Source organism: Brienomyrus brachyistius, chromosome 5 (assembly GCF_023856365.1).
Source record: "Brienomyrus brachyistius isolate T26 chromosome 5, BBRACH_0.4, whole genome shotgun sequence".
Classification (NCBI taxonomy): Eukaryota; Metazoa; Chordata; class Actinopteri; order Osteoglossiformes; family Mormyridae; genus Brienomyrus; species Brienomyrus brachyistius.
In genome coordinates this window covers 30,320,718-30,340,829 of record NC_064537.1, presented here as the reverse complement: position 1 = coordinate 30,340,829, position 20,112 = coordinate 30,320,718, and the positions used below count along the sequence as shown (strand labels likewise).

Sequence of the window (20,112 nt, the reverse complement as noted above, 5' to 3'; positions counted from 1 at the left end):
TATACACAGTCTGTTTATGTCTTATACTTGCCTTACCTGCTGATTTTATTGAATTTATATAGGGGCCCTGTTCCAGGGCTCTGCAGTATATTCAGTTAGCGTTTGTCTTTTTAAAATCAATTTTAAATTAAGTGAAACTCCGTGTTTTAGAATCTGAAGTCTATCTGTGATGTTTTATTTGTCTGTTTAATCTTAGAATTTGATGATCAGTGTTGACACACCACAGCGCACAACAACAAAATGTGTCCTCTGCATTTAACCCATATGTGACATAGCAGTGGGCAGCTAATTATGTGCCCGGGGAGCAGTACCTTGCTCAGGGTACCTCAGTGATGCTTTGCTGGTTGGGGATTCAAACCATCTTTCAATTACAAGTGTGCTTCCCTAACCATTAAGCCACCACTGCCCCCTAAAGCTTGTCGTTGTCCGTTTTGAATTCACTTGGCCTTTTTGAATTAGGAGTAATTTCACTTCAGTCACACTTTACATGACGTCTTCTGGTCTGGATTTGGTATAAATGTAAAATTTTCGTTTTGCAGGCAATTCTCATACGTTTCATTGAACTTCATTGACCCCCCCAGGCGTAATTTTTTGTTGCCTAGCAGCATCACAGAAGTAATGCTGTATACTTTCCCAAGAATAAATAAATTTCAAGATAGTGTATCGTACAGCGCACATGGACAGGTGAGGTATACACATGGAAGGAGTGTGACTTGGTACACGTGGGACAATAGAGTGGTAGGTAGAGAGCAGGAGTGGTGGCCCTCCTAACTGAGCAGCATTAGGGACGTGGAGAGCAGAAGCGCTCAGCATACAAACAGCAGGAGGCACCAAGGAGCACCTGAGGCATTAAGTCGTGCATCTTAGGGAGACGAGCGCATAGCTAGCGAGGCTCCTCAGCTGTGCCAGGTCTCTGGGGAAACGAGGGGCCTCATTATCCAGGATGATATTACCTGCGAGTGAACAGCAGAGGAAAGTGTGACACTGGATACGATGGGCTAGTGTAGAACGTGAGTAGGAGCTTAGTGCGGACATCCAGAAGCACGAGGCTGACGCGGGGTGCTGAGGTCTGCACATGGGGCAATCCCACTGACATGTCTGGGGCACTCCGTAGGGCTTTAGTCCCTGTTCGTGGGCAATTTTTTCTGTTATTAGCTATTAGTCTGGGTGAAGTATTTGTACGTAATGCTCCTCCCTGCTTCAAACTCATTCGTTCTTATCAGCACTCAATAACTGTTTAAGAACCGGTCCTGTTTCTCACTTACACCTAACACCAAAAAGTCCAGCCTCCAATATCCCCTAATCCTTCGCTCTTTAAGTTTTATGACTGGGGCCTTGAACCTCAGCCAGATATTTGGGGACCCATCTTGGAAACAACATTGCTGTGATTATTATTAAGCAATTGTCACAACTTTAGAGATTTCTATGATTTTTTTTTTATAACTTCCCACGTTTACACAGTCTGTGATCACGGTGATGTCACATGTATGTGAGAGACTTCATTATCTTCACACATACTTGGTAAAGCACTTAATTTGACAGCTAAAAGTATGCAAAACTACGGCATGTTACTTTAGGTCTTTATGGTTTGTTTTTATTCATCAGGCTGAGCAGAAACAATGTGCTGGTAGCTCATCTGAAGTCTTTTTGCTTCACCTTCCTGCTATCGATCCATATATGTGTCTTTGTGCTCTGTGCTGCGCATTTCAAAGTGGGCTATGTCAGCTTTATAAGACTGCACGCTATCTCCACCCATGTAAATCAGGACTCTGCGGGCTGTCATGTTCGCAGAACCATAAAGACGAGCACACAGCTGTTCTTTACATCAGGTCACTGCTGAGCAGGGTTACGCTGCGGGCAATCAGCCAAACAAAAGGCTTACCCTCGTTCTCAGCCTGAGCTGTCCTTAGAGGACGTTCTGTGCCATGTGGGTGCTTGGACATTAGGACGATGCAGGGCATGCAACACAGGACAGCCTCTTATTTCAAACTTTATGTTCCCACATAGTGTTGGCCCCATTATAATCCTATAAAGACAGTGGCTCTTCTGTGACACTTTGTTTTTCTAATGATGAATCATCCCGAGTCCTTTGAGTTTATGCCCGTATAGAGAGAGAGGCTCGTGGCCATCTGCCCTTTTCCTCAGTCAGTCAATCAATCAATCAGTCTTTATTTCCATAGCACTGTTTTATCCACAGGGTCACTTTGCATACGTTTTAAAAGAAGAAGCAATCACAAGAAATTAAAGATAATAAAAAGTTAAATAAGTGTATAGTGCAGCACGATTCTGGGGAAAAACGCGAATCAGGACTTTTTTTTTTTTTTTTTTACTTAGAATTGAGATCACGATTTTCTGTAACGATTTCCCCCTCCTCAAATTTATTGCACTCTTTAAACTGAAAAAGGAAACACAAAAAACATATGATTGATCCCGGACCGTCACACCAACTGCTGACAACAGAACGGAACCGCTCAGTTGGCCGTTCAGATAGGGTAACCAAAACAGCCATACCCAAAGTTCCAGTACCAAAAGTGCCAGTGGGGAACTTCGGTACTTTGGGGTGGGGCTTGAAACGCTTTCTTTGTCGATCGGTTATACAAATAGCCTGCCTCTGAAATGCAATACAACCTTCGTATTGAAAACAGTTCCGAACTCAGTAAACAACAATAAATAATGTCAATAAAATAATAATGGATGAGTGGAAAACTGAAGTAACCCAAGCTTTAATTACGATCAGGTCGGAAAAACCATAGATCAGGACAACACAAAAAGAAATGAAGTATTTTACATGATATAGTATGACAACACGGTAGGCCTACTGGAACATTTCTAAGTATTGCAATGTGATTTTGTTGTACTAAATATTGGGGTATTTATAAAACAAAATGGAGTTCAACATAAATATCTCACGATTCCGTCAGGAGTGATTTAAACAGCAAAGATGAAAATAATTGCTTCAGAGAATGCATGTAGCGCTGACGCAAAAGCAGCGGAGGTCAATTTTAAACTGATTTTTAAGCATATACTTGATAATCTTGAAATGAAATAACAATTAAAATAGCAAAACGTATTATTTTTACCTATGACAAATTAAAAGCTCACTGCATTATAATATCTGTACCGAAGGTAAGAAAAACCTTGATTTTAAAGTAATAAATGGGGTATTTCATATTGGCGAAGTATGAACTGCATATGCACAACATGCAATGTTGGTATTAATATCGCACGTCGTCCAACCATGTAATATACTACATCCATTTTTCGAATTCAGTACAAAAACTCGTCTCGCGTTGTGATGTCATTCACTGCAGGTACCAGTTTTTACGACAGTGGAAAACCAACATCTTGGGGGCTTTGGGTGGGGATAATATGCGTTATACAAAAAAATTAACTGAGTTGAAAGAACCATACTTTCAAAACAAGGTACCTGGTGCGCTGGAAAAGCGCCGTTTAAAGAGAATGCAGAATTATGAGATGTTTGAGAGAGCGCTTGTTTTGAGCTGTTGTAATACAATGCAGAAGATGTAATTTACAAGTGAGATCGTATAGAGGTATGATTGGAGATGCCGTTTTATTACGATTAGTTGTGCAGCCCTATAAGTGCATACAATATATTAATTAAATGACTGATTGCCATAGGTTACCATACGCCAGTGTGGGACCCTCAGACAATCCTCGTTTTTGACGAGCTGGAACGGAGAAAGAACGTGGACCGTCTAGGGGACCTTGCGGTTCAGGTTGAGAAACACTGGTGTACATAATTGTGAAGATGTGTGTTTAGAGGCTAATTTTGAAAGTACTAAGATTCAGTGGTGCTGAGGTGTCGCCCACCACATGGCTGCACTCAGGTTCCCATCCCAGAGGTGGTTTATCGTGTGGTGGGTGCTGCAGCGCACTGTATTCAGTGCATGCTCCTTACCTCTCTCTCTCTCTCTCTCTCTCTCTCTCTCTCTCTCTCTCTCTCTCTCTCTCTATAAGATTAAGTAGCTATATAGACTATAGTGACGAAAAGCTGCCTCCTCCCTTCTCAGCGGGATTTTTGGAATAATCAGTTAATTACTGTTGGATGATCTCAGTGATCTGCCTGGGATATACCTTACAATTGTGGCACTGAAGGAGGGTGGAGCAAGAAGGGATTTAAGAGTAGGTGAGGATGAAGTGAGGGGAACGTCTTCAAAGGCATGGCCTGATGTGCTCTCACCTTACTTGCTTTCTGACTGCTGCCTTAAATAGCATCCTCACTGCGACCCCAAAAAGGAGACAAACCCTGAAATGAATTAATGAGCAATGCTGACTTCCTGTTCTGTGTCCGATGACCTTTGGCTTACAGTAGGTCTACCTATTCGGCTCACACCGAGGATGATGCATGTCCTCCCAGTGCTTTCCGTTTACAGCAAATCGCAGTGGAACCACGGCCATGAAAGTTCCTTCAACTGAATCTCTTCCTTTTATGACTAGTTATGTTTTGCATATTTCAATAATTCATGACATCACTGGTCTAAGAAATAGTATTCACTGGAACTATTTACAGTCCTCTTCATGATCATAAATAAACATTGCTGCCCACCGTCTATAAATACCATATTTTCCCACTTTAGCAACAGTCTGTAAATGAAACTCCACTCTGTTACCCATATAAAACATGTGCAGGCTGAGCCCACACCGCTGAACACAAAGGAGTACCTGGATTGGCTTGCTTAAAAAATAACACATAATTTTTACATGGTGAAAAGTGTATATACAAGGGGTAATAAACTATATGGAGAAATGCACTAAATATTTATGCATTTCCTTTAAAATTGTGTTTAATGTATATTTTATGCCAGTAATTCATTGATGTGGTTTGAACAAACAGATTAATGACTATGGAGGTAAACAGAAATGTATGATACATTAAAAGTCTGGAGGCTAAATTTTGGCTAAAAGAAGTAGTTGGGGGTTATTCTTATGTAGGTTTAATAGTGCTGACAGCTTTACTAGAAGAAAGGGGTCTTTAAAAATGCACGTGCTGGCTCAGTGCTGGGCGACAAAATTATCATTAAATAAAAGATGAGTGATGACTCGATAGTGGCCAAGTGTTAATCACAGAGAACCATAAAATTAACGTCTAAATCAGCCAGCGTCCTGCAGAAGATCAGCTGCAGTCTGTAAGCAAAGGAAGGGAGTGTGGATTATCATCTCATACTGATTTCGATAAACTCTCGCACAGTGTTGTCAGGACACTCCACCCAGACTCGCATCTCAAAGGAATCTTGATATACTGACTGTGAAATCAGCAACATGGATTTAAAAGGAGCCAAAAAAATTGTACTGCCCTCGCCCCATGAATTATTGTGCTGGTAAATTCTGAAAGCATGAGCTGTATAAATTTATTATAACTCATAAAAGCTTTCGGATGCAGATCATATTCTTACTCGGTGACCATGGCTGGATCCCCCAATCCTTGGGGGCAGACACCTTTCCCAACAAGGTACATGTGACCCATCTGTCTAGCAGACTCCTTTAACAATGGTCAAGGTCACAACCATGGTGAGGTCTGATATGACGACTCTAACAGCTCATGTCCCCCAGTCTTTAGCACTCCAGTCCAGGATAAACACAAACAGATGGAGGATTGCCTGGTCAATTGGGACTCGGCCACAAGCAGGAATGTTTTGGTTAGACAGGTTTAGCCCGTATGGGGAACTGGGCCATGGCTAATATTATAGCTTAGAGCTACCTACACCTATGAGCTCTAGATATCAAGCTGCTTCTGAAATGAGGCCTTTTATTGTCTGTATACCCAGGAAGCCCACTGTAATGTTATCACAGGTCAGGAAGCTAAAAAGTCAACTAATTAATGTGTGCTGTAATCCAGTCCAACCTGCAAATGATTTCATGCAGTCTGACAGTTACTCCTATTGCTTGGTTAAAACCTTGGCTAACCTTAGCCAACAGCACTAATTCATTAAAGATGTTATTTAGCTGTGTATCTCCCATGCAGCCCTATTCCAGAATGAAATTCAGTCATGTGTCTCTCAATCTGTAAGTGTAAGGTGTGTGTGAAGTGGGCGTTAATGCATTACCCCTGTGCGTGCGGTCACACCTGCAGGCTGTCATGTTCTCATAAATTTCTGCAGCCTTAATTCAGGCCTGGAACACCAGAGGGCTTTCTGAGAAGCCTGAGGCCATCAGCTAAACTGAGGGGTCAGTGCTCTGCATCATGAAGGCCCGGCCCACCCGCCCCCTTTTAAAAACCAGCTAATTAACGGGAAGGTCAAAATGTGACATAGTGGCAGTGGACTCGGCCCGCCTGCCAGCTCACATTTCCATCAACTGACATGGGCTTATTTCTGTTTATGGGTTTATTTCTGTGACAACCTCATTCCGGAGAGCTTTACCAGGTGCTCCTACTTTTTCACATTTTCCCAGTTTATGATGAAGATTCGTGAAAATCCACCAAAAAAAAAGTTCCAAAGCTGGAATATCTAAATTTTGGTTTTTTATAGGGGTCAGCTGAAGGGCTTACTTTTGGTTTGAATACTGGTGGGTTGTATTGGTCATTTCTGATTATTGGGGGGTTATAACCCCCCCATAAATTACGCCCATGCCTCAGCTGTGCTAGATCCCACTGGAAATCTGTCTTGCTGTACTGCTGTTAATTTTGTTCATCACTGGAATAATGCACACTAAACACATTTCTGCTCTATATGCACATGTTCTCTTGGTCACATGATGCAAGTTGCTGACGTTACCTCATCATTCCTCATCGCTGATTTATTGTTCTCTCATCATGCCAAGACTGCCCCCTACCCATTGTTTAAGATAACCAATCACGGTGGGCTCCCTAAGCAGGTGAATGGTATTTTGATTTGATTTCCTTCCCGTTATTAACATTCACAAATCAGTTACAGGTCTAACTGTAGACTTTATTGTGATATAATTACCATTCAACAGCAGTCTCCCTCGTACGGTACAGTATCTAAAAAATCTGACATAAAATATAAATCAGCAATGGCTCCTGATAGGTGTTCAAGCTCTCTGTCATTTCTTGCTTTTACAACCTTCAGCAGTTATTGTCTGAGTTCCTGAAGGAGTAACTCTGTCTATCATTGCTGGGCATGTAAGCACTTCCTCAGGTGTTCCTTGGTCCAGCTGAGGAACAGTAGCTTAGCTTGAATTCTGCTTATCCTGTAGGCCCATTCTCCGCACTTTTAGGGCCCATGGGGCACCTTATGTGACTGGCCCGCTGTTGGGCCAGGTGCAGCATGACCCCCCCCCCTTCTTGGCCATGTAAATCAACCAGCAGGGAGACAGAGGGGTGGTCTCTCCAGCATAATTTCGAGGCCACGTTGCTGCCCAACACTCTCATGGGCCCCAATGTCTCTTCAAGGTTCAATAATTTACAGAGGCACTATGGGCCACTTGGTGCTAGTGGAAGACCTGCTTGAGTATAATAACATCCGCTAAACAAGCTCTTATCTGTTTGCATCACTGGAGGACATCTGCATTATGGTTATGTGCTCTTCTTAGTCTTCTGAGCTTCTTAGAAGATGACCTTCTCTTCGTGTGTTGAGTTGTTTCCAAACGTCTTAGTTGTAGACTTGCCTTCTTCAAAAATCAATTGTTCACAAAAAGTGCAAGTAAATCTAACGGATTACTTAAAATATTGCAATAATAATGGTGATTAAGTTAATAAATATCAGTTCATTGTAGTAATTCATAGGGATAACAGTTTTATAAATTTTCAAAAACATATTTAGAATATAGTCACCCCTTCACATTCACAAGGGTTAGTGAAGCAACATTTATTTTTCATGTAAAGCACTTTATGTCGCATTGTGTTTGGAGGAAAAGTGCTATATAAATAAAGTTTGATTGATTGATGTGAAAATTCGCAAATACGTGGAGCCCCAACCCCTCCTCAACCACAACCCAATATGGCTTTGAAAAGTTTAAAAGTTAGTGTGATAAATGCGATATTCCACAGTGACAAACACAGATAACAGATGAGTGAGACGGGTTACCGAGACAAAAACGTGTGTCATACCAAATACCAAACATAACTTTTAATATTAAACATATAGTATGCACTTACACTAACAAATCTTAAATAACTGTAACATTTATATATCATTTTATGAGATTCAAATCATTTTCAATATTGTTTATATATTTTTGACTTAAGCATCGTCTGTTAGTTTCTGTGATATTTTGGCAAACTCCAAAAATATCCCCATTTAATTGTTCACAGCCAGCTCAGAAATGTGCCCTTGAGAGGTAAAGTGGGCTATCCCACATGTCACTCGAAAATGAGTTTAGTGTCAAATATTAATTATTGAGGTTCTATCTATCTTTTAAATATACAGAGATCTGTGCTACCTATGATATATATACCAATTGTATGGTACAGGCAAAAAATTTCAGCTTTGGAGCTCATTTTCTCAAAACTTTGTTTTTGTGGGATAGCCCACCTCACCTCTCAAGGGCACAAATAACAGAAACCGTGAACGTAAAATTCACGAATGTGGAAAGGCAACTGTACAGAAAAATAAACATCTAAATATATTGCAGTCCCTGATTCTGCATTTAGTTGTATTCATGTTGTGGCTGCTACCTTTATGTGATTGTGTTGATGTTGTCTTTTCTTGTTTTTTTTTCCTTTTCCTTAGTTTTTGACATTGTTAAAATGCATGTGCAGTGCCTTGGATTTTATCATTTCCTTGGTTAGCAGATGCTATAGCTCATTGGAGATGTCTCACTGTGCAAGTGAAACCAGTGTTACATGGGGAGCATATTTAACATCAGAGCAAGTCTGGTTTTTGTTAATAAGTCAGACCCTGGACAGGCTCCGGGCTCCCCATCACCCTATACTGGATAAGCAGATGCATGATGGATGATTGTGTGTCAAATACAGCTCAAAATAGACCATAGGTATTTATTCATAAGTACAGTATGTGTAATGGTCAAATAGTCCCGGGTCTTTCCTGCATCTCCAAGTTAGATTCCCATGGTCGGCATCGCTTGTGTGGTGGTCTGGGGGGGGGGGGGGGTGATGGAAGGGATGGGGACTATTCCAAACTATAGAGGCATGTCACTACAAAGACCCGTGGGGAACGCAGAGTCCTGTGGTCGCAGGTGCCCCAGTATTTTGCCCTCACGGCAATGCCTGCTGGCTTAAGTCATTCCGCTCTTTTTTGGGGACTGCTTACATCACTCTCGGGTCCATCTTGCTGTGGCTGTCTGGCTAACTCATCACCCGAGGTGTTTACAGATGCCTTGGCTGGTGGCAGCGTTAGGATGGCTTCTGAAGGTTACTGCGGGCTACGCAGGCCCCTGAACACCTGACCTCTATCGTATGCCCCCTCCCGGCAGCCCTCTTTAGAAGGGATCTTACACTTCTCATTAGCCTCAAAAAGCCATGCTGTCAGCCTGAGGTGAAATCCAGCACCGACCGGCTACTTGTCCCCATGTGTGTCGGGCCTCACTGTGGTTTCTGTGAACGTGGCTATGGCGTGTGCTCATAAATATGCTAGCCTTTATTAGCCACATGTCAGTCTTGTGGGCCCTGACAACCAGGATTTTAGTGTATATAGTGGGTGCGTGAGTGTGTGTGTGTGTGTGTGTGTGTGTATATATATATATATATATATATATATATATATATATATATATACACACATTACTGAGAAGAGTACTTGTTCTCCAAAAAGTTGCATGGCTAGATGAACACTGCTTCAGTTCTCAAACCGCACCTCAGATATGTCATGTATTTCTTAAATTTCACGACCAGCTCACTGACTTAGATAAAAAGAACCATTATACCAGATATTGATTAGCTGGACAAGGTGTGCTAGTGGTTGAGTAAAAAAAATACATGGATGTATTGAATGGTTATTGCATTAGGGTGATTTTAGGAGAAGTTTTGAAATGGCTAAACCGATATACCTAGGCGGGCATAATAGCATAGTTCTACACCAACATGAAGATTAAGTAAACAAAAAAACATTATTTTCATTGGCTGCCTATGAGTTTTACACAATATATATGCATTTTTAATATATATATAAACTTGAAGAAACACCTTCACTGTTGTAGCTCTGAGTGGCTTGGGCTTATTTCTGTGGTTGTACATCATAGTGTTTATTTCAAAGTCTGCACTATAAGAATCTGTATATGTGTGTACTATAAAGGACAATCACATGGCCAGTGTCCCCTACATCAAGTTTGCAGCACTGTTCATCGCATGGTTTGCATGGGGACTGTCAGCTGATGAATGCTCCTGCTTGGCCTTAGACCTTGCAGCAGCGATGACACACATGCATGACAGACGATGTACTTGGGCCGGTCAGGCTGCCGAGTGGATCCATTTAAAACCTGGATTCCAAACAACGGAGGATAGCATGAAGTAGGGTCCTGCTTTGCATGTTTGCTAATGAAATGTCCTGTCAACGTTGTTCTGTCTGCTCTGTCCTTCACTTTACATTTCTTTGCCAACTGCCTGCCCATCGCTGGGGGGTATGAGAGAAAACTCTTTTGTAAACAAGTTCTCAGCTGCTTGTGCATAGATGAGGTCTCTCATGTGACATTTTTTTCAAGGTTCCAGCAGAACACGGACAAGCTCCCTGATGTGAGTAATGCCAAGGGAACCAGGACTATCAGTCTGCTTTCTTCATTGGTATATGTAAAAATATGGCTCGTCTACCCAGACTCCTGCAAAAAATATCATCTGTCGAAGCCAATATCAAAGCAGCAAAATGCCAACAATGGCATCTATGTGCTTTGCTCAAAACTTTCTGGCTAAAAAGGTGATAGATTTACAGCAATTGGTTCATTTTTCAGCTATTTCAAGTATCTGCTTAACAGATTGTTGAATAGATTTTATGATAAGACAGATGGTTCTTCTGCATGGTCAAGGAATGAAACATTTTCAGCTCGGTAGATCAAATTCAGTATGTCATTGACTTTCTTTTGAAAGAAAAATAAATTGTACAACAAAAGATATTTTCACATATCTTAGTGTTTTGCTGGCATCACTTAAAAGGTGTCACAACAGCAAATAGGTCTTAACAATCCAAAGATGTCGAGCTAAGCTTGAGCATGAAAAATGCAGCAAGTTGTTTGTGCCGATGGTAGATTGAAAACACAGTGAGTGTCTTGCCTGCTTTAAGCAACTGGAAGGATGATAATCTGACCCCTTGTTATTCTGTAAGTACTTCTTGAATGCCAGTGGTTTGAACAGACCAAAGAACATGCTTATGTATTAGTGAAACCAATTCACTAATTCAATGTAAGTCACCATACATAATTGAAAGTGACCATAAACTCGATAAACTGGGGCAGCGTGAATGGTGCAATTTTGAGCTGGAATATGAACATAACCCAGAGCTGAAGATGCAGTCGCTGCAAAGGGAGCCTAGGCATGTGAGGGCACAGTCCCCTCTGCCGGGTGTGAGAGCCCCGTCCCTCTCAGAGTCTTGTTAATGGTTTGATTGACACGATGGGATGGTGTGCATTTCATTGATGAGCATTTCAGAGGCCAGGCTTGTGATCTCCTTTGCTGATCAACACGTCACCCTGTAGCTATCCTGGGGATACGTGAGATCAGTTTGAAATACCCTGCCTTTTCAGCCCTGGAGTCAAACTCCTAGCCCAGGGGTACTGACTCACACCTGAATCTGCCGAAGACGTGGCTGAAGGTAAACGACACAGAAAGTTACTTGTTTAAAGTCATCACTTTTTCAAGTTGCATTAGGAGGTTCTGTGGACAATAAACCACAGACTGCGTTCACTTTTTTGAAAAATTTTGCCCTAAGCGTTTATTGTCTGAGTGATGTCTGCCTAATTTTACATTATTTTAATCTCTGAGCTGGTGTGTTTTTTTATTTGCAGCAGAGCAGATTAATGCAGTTGTGCCTGTTTGTGACCTTGCTCATACTGAAATCACACTCTATTTATTCTTTGGAAGATAACACCAGGCCTGCTTACATTTTAATATTATTTACCACTTCTTTTAAAATGATAATATTATGTTGAATATATTAATGAAGCCTGATAAGAGTTTTTAATATAAAACAAATGATTGCAGTGAGAAAGGTCAAAAAGTGCTACTGCACTTACCAAACACCCTATTCTGAGGGTTTGTCTAAAGCCGGAACTGAGCCACTGTGAAAGACACTGTGTTTGTTCTTCATCACAATGTACTGTATTAGGCCATGAATTCCTGTTATTGACTCCTGCGCACTCCTAATCCTAGTGACTCTCCATTATAATACATGTGCAAATCGCATTGCATTGATCAATAATAAAAAAACAGGTGCATTTTTACATAACATTTGAGGTGGACTGTTGCTTATGTGTTGGGTGCACGTGTTGAGTCAAGGAAAGGGTTTTTACTGAATGGTACAAGAGTCTGCATGAAAGCTGCCCTGCTAGATCAGCCTGGATCTCTGTCAAGTGGCCGTCTTCATTCAGATGTGCTAACCTGCCTGATTTTTAACATTGACCTCAAGATGTGTGACTGGAGGTAACAAACTGCCTGAAATTTGCATCATGTCAGACCAGACATTGAGCTGTTTGATTTAATCCTCAGTCTAATGGTGTGGGCTGGGTGTTTCTAACCCAAGGTGGGAGGGGGCCTTTGAAATGCGTTCCGGAGAGCGTGTGTTATCTTTTCTCCTCGGCGTGTACCATCCAACCCTGTGCGTTGTCCGGCCAGATTTGGCGGCAGCTCAAAGAGAATGCTGGGAAATGTGATCCATATGATGGCACTATAAAGCCCGACCCACATGTGAGGCTTGACCAGAAGCTACCGAGCCCACGCTCACCACCTTCCGCTTGATCTCCACTCTTCGCAGCTACAGCGCCACCTCGACTGGCCTAGGGGTCCCCTGGCACGCCTGACGTTTTCCCCAAGTGGATACTGAAAAGGTATTTTGCTGTCAGGCGGGTGGTCATCACATGCCCAGCTCTCACTTTACTGGATCAATAATGCGTAGTACTAACGACTAATCAGTTTAGAAAACACTCTGCTGACTAAGTCAACAACCGTTGCATGCATGTGTAATAAGTGTGCATTTTGTGAACATAATGTTCTTTCTGTCAAGGGAAGCACTCTTATTAAAATGTTTCCCTGGGTCTTTCTGTCTTCCTTGAAGAGATCTGGTTGATTTGCTATGAAAGTGCTGTACCATGTGGCATTGCTGCTCCTGTTTGGAGGGCTGAACTGCCAAAGTAACCGCAATACTAAAGCTGGTAGCAAATCACCCAGAAAGACTGGGGGCCAGCAGGGGGGCGAGGTGGCCTCTGAGGATGAGGCACACCCTGTGACAGCGGGCCCTGGAGGGCGAGGAGCCTCCGGCAATAAGGTCAGCGATGACATGAAATTGCACTTCCTCAAGAACACACAGGTCACCTGCAACGATGGGACGGCAGCTGGGTGAGATACCCCTCCACCTGCTGGAGAACTGTACAGTCCTCAAAAGTTAACCTTAAACCTAAATCTCATCTCAGTTATTTTAAAAGACATTTATAAAATGTTCTGCTTTATTTGTAGTTTAATTGAAAGCATTAGTTCCAACATGGATTTATAGCATATTTCAGTGGTTTATATTTCAACATAACCCGTTGGTGTTCTGTAGGTTTTACTTGAAGGAATTCAGAGGAAGCAAACGATGGCTCATATTTTTGGAAGGTTGGTATTGTTAATGTACTGCTCATTTGTTCAAAAGCACTCTTGAAATATTTTAATTTGTATCTTAGTCCTATTGATAAAAGTTAGCCTTGTTCAGTGAAAATATACATTTTCAAAAATGTATCCAAGTGTTACCCTAGTCCAGAAGTGAACTAGCCTTATATAGTTACTCGAAGGTACTCAATCACAGTATCCCCTATGGTTACAGTTCAATGCAAGCCCATCCTCTAAGCATCAGCAGTTCTGAGCAGGTGAATCGAGCAGGTGCAATCGCAGGTGCATTCCTTGGCCAGACCTAAGGGGGTTAGCTGGAGGGCTGAATGGGATCTCCTCTTTGTAATCTGCTAAGGATAATATTAGCATCATATTTTTAGGTGGCTGGTGCTGCTACAACAAAGAGACCTGCGACTCCAGATACAAAAATATCCCTCGGCTCATGAGCTCATCGGACTGGCCCCAGACACGAAAAGGTTGGCTGATATGCTTTCACACTGTTTCGGCTAGTGATACTTGTTCCACAGTAGATGACTGTATCCTGTGCTGCAGTCAACCTTTCTCTCTCCTGATGCTTATTTTACTACATGTCTAAGTGGTGTTTTGCTTGAAATACGTTACAGGTACTGGAATCCTCTCAGCACAACCTGAAGAAAATCCTCACTGGTGGAATGCCAATATTGTGTAAGTTCTTGAAAAAAAAGATTATCCAGATAAGGGTCAAGTTCATCATAAGGTTCAAGTTCATGTGTCTGTGTCCTTCATTGAAAGACAGTGACTCGTGCTGATCCCATAAACGCCTCATAATGTGTTCTGAGATAAGTTGGTGTGTGAGCCAAGTTTATCATTCCAGATTCGTTCCATACTGCTCCAGTGATGTGTGGAGTGGAACTGGACCGCCCGCAAAAGCCCGACAGGGAAAAGATACGGGTATGGCTCTCACCACAGACAAGTGTGTCATGTATGTGGAGATTCTGTGTTGTGACAGTCTTGTTTCTTACAGTTGAATACGCCTTCATGGGCTCCCTTATTATCCGGGAGGTGATCAAAGATCTCACTCTCAAGGGCATCAAACAAGCAAAGGTCATTATGTTGGCTGGTACGAGGTAGGTCTCCTTGCCTGATTTATCCACATACATATTGGCCTTTATGGAAATGTCAGTGAAAATATGTAATATTAAAGTGATTTTAGTGGTTTATCGTTCAATGCCTGCAGGTTGACTGTAAGTTCAAGCAGACAAATGTACTCTTGCAGGCAGACGAATGTATGAATCGAGTAGTCAAATGTACAAAGCAAGCAGACAAATGTACAAATTACAGAGGAGTACCATCATTGTCATGACAGTGCAGGGGGTACAGGCGTGCTGCTGAACATCGAGAAGGTGTCTGCCCAGCTGGAGCAGCTGGGTGCAGAGGCACAGGTCCGTGGTCTGGTAGACTCTGGTTGGTTTTTGGAGAGTAAGCAGCAGAAGGTGCCTGAGTGTCCCGACAGCGTGTCCTGCACACCAGCAGATGCCATCAAAAAAGGCCTCCGGTAAGAAGATGTCAAGTGAGGACGAGCTCTCACTTCACAGGTCTGTCTGGTCTGTTTGTTTGTGTTCGAAGGTAAAAAACAAAACTCCAAAACAGTCCCCAATGTTTTTCATATGTCCCCATGAATGATGACGGGGAATGTTATGGGAATGTTTTACTGCACCTGCAGACTGTGGAACGGGATGATCCCAGAGAAGTGCCGTCAGCAGTATCGGAAAGGAGAGGAGTGGCACTGCTTCTTTGGCCCCAAGCTCTACTCTTCCCTGTCCTGTATGTATAACTCGCCATTTATAGTGCCTTTGCCTGCATGGCTCTTAGAGCACTATTGGGTAAAGACACCCTCTTACATCTTTTCTCAGCCCCTCTATTCGTGGTGCAATGGTTATTTGATGAGGAGCAGCTGCGGCTGGAGAACATCTACCTGGGTGGGCAGTCCTTGTCTGAGCAGCAGTGGACCTACATGCAGAACCTGGGAAAGGAGCTCAAAAATTCGCTCAAGGATGTTTTGTGAGTGTGATGCGCTTCTCTTTTGCAAAAAAGTGAACACCCTTGTGTTAACACCCTTATAAATCGAAACATTCTCAATTAAAATCTCAATGATTTCCAAAAAAAAAATGTTTAAGAACCTGGATTTTGCATGTTCTCTCCATGTCATACAAGATTCCATCTTAAGTTTGACTAAATTTTATCTCTAAAGTGCCCGTAATGTGAGTATCAGGGCATGTGTGTGTTTAAAACTGGGCTGCCATTGTCCAGGGTGTACCCCTGCCTCCAGCACCCCCTCCCCCCACTCTGACCAAGGTTGGAGTATGGATTTATGGATGTATCGTGTGACTCACCATGGTGGCTGGGTAATTAGGGTCAGAGTTAGTTTAGGTTTATAGTGAGCCTTTGTGGTGTGCTCCCTGGTCATTGTGTGATGTACATCTCTAGGGCGGTGTTTGCTCCCTCCTGCTTGGCCCACACGTTGATCACTAAAAGGTAAGGACATCTGAAACGGCCTGAAGACTGCACTAACATATGCTGCTCCATCTCTGCAGGATGAACTCATGCTCCTGTTTATGGAGGCTCATTCATCACCCCACATTCTATCTGTCATTGGGTGCCATGTCACACTTTCACTCTCCCCATTTGGGACCAAGCCTGACTCCCTCCTGCCTAGAAGGGTGGGGGGTAGGGCTGGCACGGGGGCCAGAATCGAGGACTGGGGGTATATGGTTAAGTGAGGTCAAAGGTGATCTGGTGTAGAGCTTGCTGTGAGGTCAGGAAAAGTTTAAGGTAGGCATAGGCAGTTTTGTCGTGCAGTGCAGAAGTGTGAAGTTGCATGCAGAGCTGATTCACAAGTGGACTTTGAGAGAATAAAAACAAAGTGCAGTGAAGCCTGAAAAGTGAGGTTGACTTACTGTCCCCTGCTGTCTCTACACAGTAACTGGATGGATTTTCAAGTTAAAGGGACCTCACTTACACGAGCTCTGCAGTGCTGGGATAAGAGTCTGCAGGAATCCAACCGTAACAGCAAGACCACCATCAAGGGCTGCCCCTTTAACCTGATCGACAGTTGCCAGTGGCCACAGTGCAATCCCACGTGCCCTGCCCTTGTGGATCAGGCCACCAACCAGGAGCTCACCCTGCTCCAGGTGTTGGCCTCCATGGGTCTGGACCTGCAGAAGTTGGGTCTGAATCTGAAGCAGGAGGGTAGCCACCTGACTGGCATGGTCAGTAATGGAGGCTAGGGGGTGCATTAGCTCCACGGCATTGTGAAGGAATGAGTAGTAATGTAAACATGATGCGGATATCTCAGTCTGGTACTCAGTTGTGCCACCAAGCATTCCATTGCTCCACTGAAAACTGGTGTTCGGACCCGTGGGAATTCCTCTGGGATCCTGGGCTCAGTTTTCCTGGGCTTTCCATCTGCTTAAAGGGCTAGCTGTCTCTCTCTGACACCTGCGTGCCTCTAATTAGTTCTCAGACATTCAGATAGATTTGCTCCTTTATGCTGCACAGTATTCGGTTTGGAGAGATGTCTCAGTAATTTCAGTTTTTAGGGTTTTTCAGTTAAACCTTTTGGCTTTCCTAAGTTGCCACGGGTCACTTTTAGGAGGTTGCCAGATTAAGTTTGGAGCCATACTGATGAGGCACATGTGGCTAGCCTAGTTCTAGGATGAAAGCTGGCAAAGTTACCTGATAGCTGGCTGGCTGAAGCTCTCACAGCAGTCAGCTGCACTCCTGTAAATGAATCTACAGCCTTTTGGTAACCCTACATTGACACTGTTAGCTGCCATTATTTGTTAATAATAGTAATAGCGATACTTGATGCATCCCTGAGGGGAAATTGGGTCGTTTTTGCATAACGCACCTTTCTCTCCATGAAAAACACAGACAAATAAACCCTATAATGCGGCAAATTCATGCAAACATACACACACACAAACACGCACACAAAATGTGGCTTCAAATGGTTCAGCTGCTATTGCTTCGTATAGTCATAATAGGGGCTACAAAATCAGATTAATAATGTTATTGAGTTAATTTGATTTTATTTCCCAGATGGAGAAATTATAGGTTATATTATAGTGTTAATATTTAGAGTATCCGTAAAGGGTCATGGTGATAATCATGTGTATTTTATTGTTTTAAATGCTTAAAATATTTTAAAGTGTGCACAGTATCAGTTTCTTTGTGTTACTGTTTTAGCAGTCAATTTCCCAGCTCAGAATGTAAAACATTTCTGAATGAGTTTTTAAGAAAATCCTTTTAAAACAAAATAGTACTTGTTAACAATATGGCTACTAATTCAAGGACGCATCCGTTTTTTATTTCATGTGAAATTATCAATTTTATCTAAATCATCCAAAATTCTTATTGTGCCATTTTATATAACCTATATATCTGTTATAAAGGTCAAGTATTTATTGTTATTCAATAATTTGATTTGCTGCTTTTAGCATAAATGTTGTTTATTGTATTATTGGATGTATTAAGTACAAAAACAAAGTAAAAAGGAAACTCCACAATGCCATCATGTGTATTTAATGTCGTAAGCATTTCCCTATTCACTGGAATTTCTACTCTCACTAGAGGGCGCACTTTGATAAGTTTTGGCTTAGACTGTGTCTGTCATGCTTGGTGTAGAGAAAAGTCCATTAAAGACTATTTTTGTGAAAACAGTGATTAAATATCCAGCAGAAATTACATCCATCCATCCATCCATCCACCCAGGTCAGGGCTGCAGGGACCAGAAGTAGCTGTGTCTAGAATTATATTCAATGATCGTGACTACAGATATTTATAGAATGTTTTAGGTGTCATTTAGAGACCTTTTGGAGCTGAAGGTCACAGGTAATGTGAACACGAGCACAAATAAAAGTCAGTCTGTAACACTAGGTAGGACAGATTCATTACTTACTAGTGTTACAAAACATTTCCCATCCCCAGAAACAGCAAGGGAACCTCGGATACTGTATTATCAATTAAGCTCTCAGTCGTTCTCAATAATAATTAAACACATCCATCCATTACCAGTGACTTTTCTAGTTTCTGAAAATGGCAAAATACTAAATCAGACCAAAGATTCCTATTGGTAGCAAAAGACCCCATCAATGTCCAAAGACGTAAGAACAAGGGCGAAGGAGCCAGGGGGAATTGGAGACATGCACTTTCCAATATTTAATTTGGATTCACTCGCGTGTGTAGTCAACTTCATTTTTTCATTTAGGAACAACATGTTAGTAACGCGAGAAACCCTATGCGTTTTACGCTATAAGACATAATGCAGCCGCCGACACACGTACTTGTTAGCTGGCTAATTTGCTCTCACCTACTGAAGATGTGACCCAAGGCAGCGTCAAGTTAACGGACTACAAGTTTTCTCACCTGTCCTAAATAAAGCTGAAAGTTCTGTGCATTTCTCTGCATCCTCCTCCAGCGTATTTTTTCCGGTTTATCCCTGCTTTCTCAGCGTCACCTTTTTCCATTTCTTTCAGTTTGCCATCCATTGCAAAATGCCGTCTGTAAGGATATGCAGATACTGATACTGAAATATCCTTTCTTTCGATTAGAATTGTTTCACTTTGAAATTCGATTCTAACCCAAAAGTGTCTATTTTACCTAGCAGTTTAAATGTCTATATTATTATAGGGAGCCTGACTTAAACTTCTGGCGGGAAGAGAAAGGAGAAAGATCATCGGACCCCCGACCTGTCGTTCGCCTGCGGCATCTGTATATGTTAACTAAAGTTGTCAGTTTATCACATTCAGCGTAGAGTAGGCCCTTCCACATCGCGGCGCAGACCCCCGCAATCTGGGAAAACCGCATACATTTTCTGGTCTTCTTGGCGAGCAAAGCGGGAACTTAGCGGGTTTGGTGGAGGGGAGAGTCCACCGCGAGACCTTGCGCGAGAGGCTGCCGTTAACCCGCGTGGTGCCCTCTGGACCTGCCCTGTACACAGATATACTCATTTATGAGTGACTAAACTCCCCTCAAAAATCCCATATTTCTTATATCGACTATATTAAGACCGCAGAAGGGTCGACTGTATTTATTTATACTAATTTTGTGTATGGGATAATATTACTTTATCCACTGAATATTCTTATATAGGCCTACATGTTGTCGCTGTCAGGCGCAGTGTACAACCATATTGATGCTCATGAAGACTCAGACTGAACTTTTTTGCAAAGGCCTTTAAAATGTGTCTGTTTTTATTATATATTGAAATTATATTAATTATTTTTACATGTTGAATTGCTGTCATTTTAGGTCTGTTTCATCCTATACATGCCATATACATCACAGTATGCAGATTTTTAAGAGCTGAACTTAAATAATACCACAGTGGTATCGTACTGTACCTAAACAACCCACCTTCTAAGTTGTCATTATCCAACTCCCAGACAAGGTGTAATTCAGCAGCT

The 20,112-nt window shown here is 42.2% G+C and overlaps 1 protein-coding gene across 1 annotated transcript; it reads left to right on the top strand.

Moving 5' to 3' along the window:
- Positions 1-148: 148 nt before the first annotated feature.
- notum2 (notum pectinacetylesterase 2) lies at positions 149-18,294 on the top strand. Its single transcript, XM_049015269.1, has 13 exons — positions 149-3,126; positions 12,837-12,909; positions 13,137-13,417; positions 13,620-13,672; positions 14,047-14,142; positions 14,290-14,350; positions 14,520-14,596; positions 14,670-14,772; positions 15,012-15,200; positions 15,369-15,469; positions 15,559-15,706; positions 16,133-16,180; positions 16,626-18,294. Exons 3-13 carry the CDS (start codon positions 13,155-13,157, stop codon positions 16,930-16,932), a joined length of 1,446 nt encoding a protein of 481 aa, XP_048871226.1. The 5' UTR covers positions 149-3,126; positions 12,837-12,909; positions 13,137-13,154; the 3' UTR covers positions 16,933-18,294.
- Positions 18,295-20,112: the final 1,818 nt, after the last annotated feature.

Coding starts and splice junctions, on each gene's coding strand:
- notum2 (XM_049015269.1), top strand. CDS start 13,155: ATGAAAGTGCTGTACCATGTGGCATTGCTGCTCCTGTTTGGAGGGCTG. Junction 14,597..14,669: donor CCGACAGGGAAAAGATACGG/GTATGGCTCTCA, acceptor TGTTTCTTACAG/TTGAATACGCCTTCATGGGC. Junction 15,707..16,132: donor AATTCGCTCAAGGATGTTTT/GTGAGTGTGATG, acceptor GTACATCTCTAG/GGCGGTGTTTGCTCCCTCCT.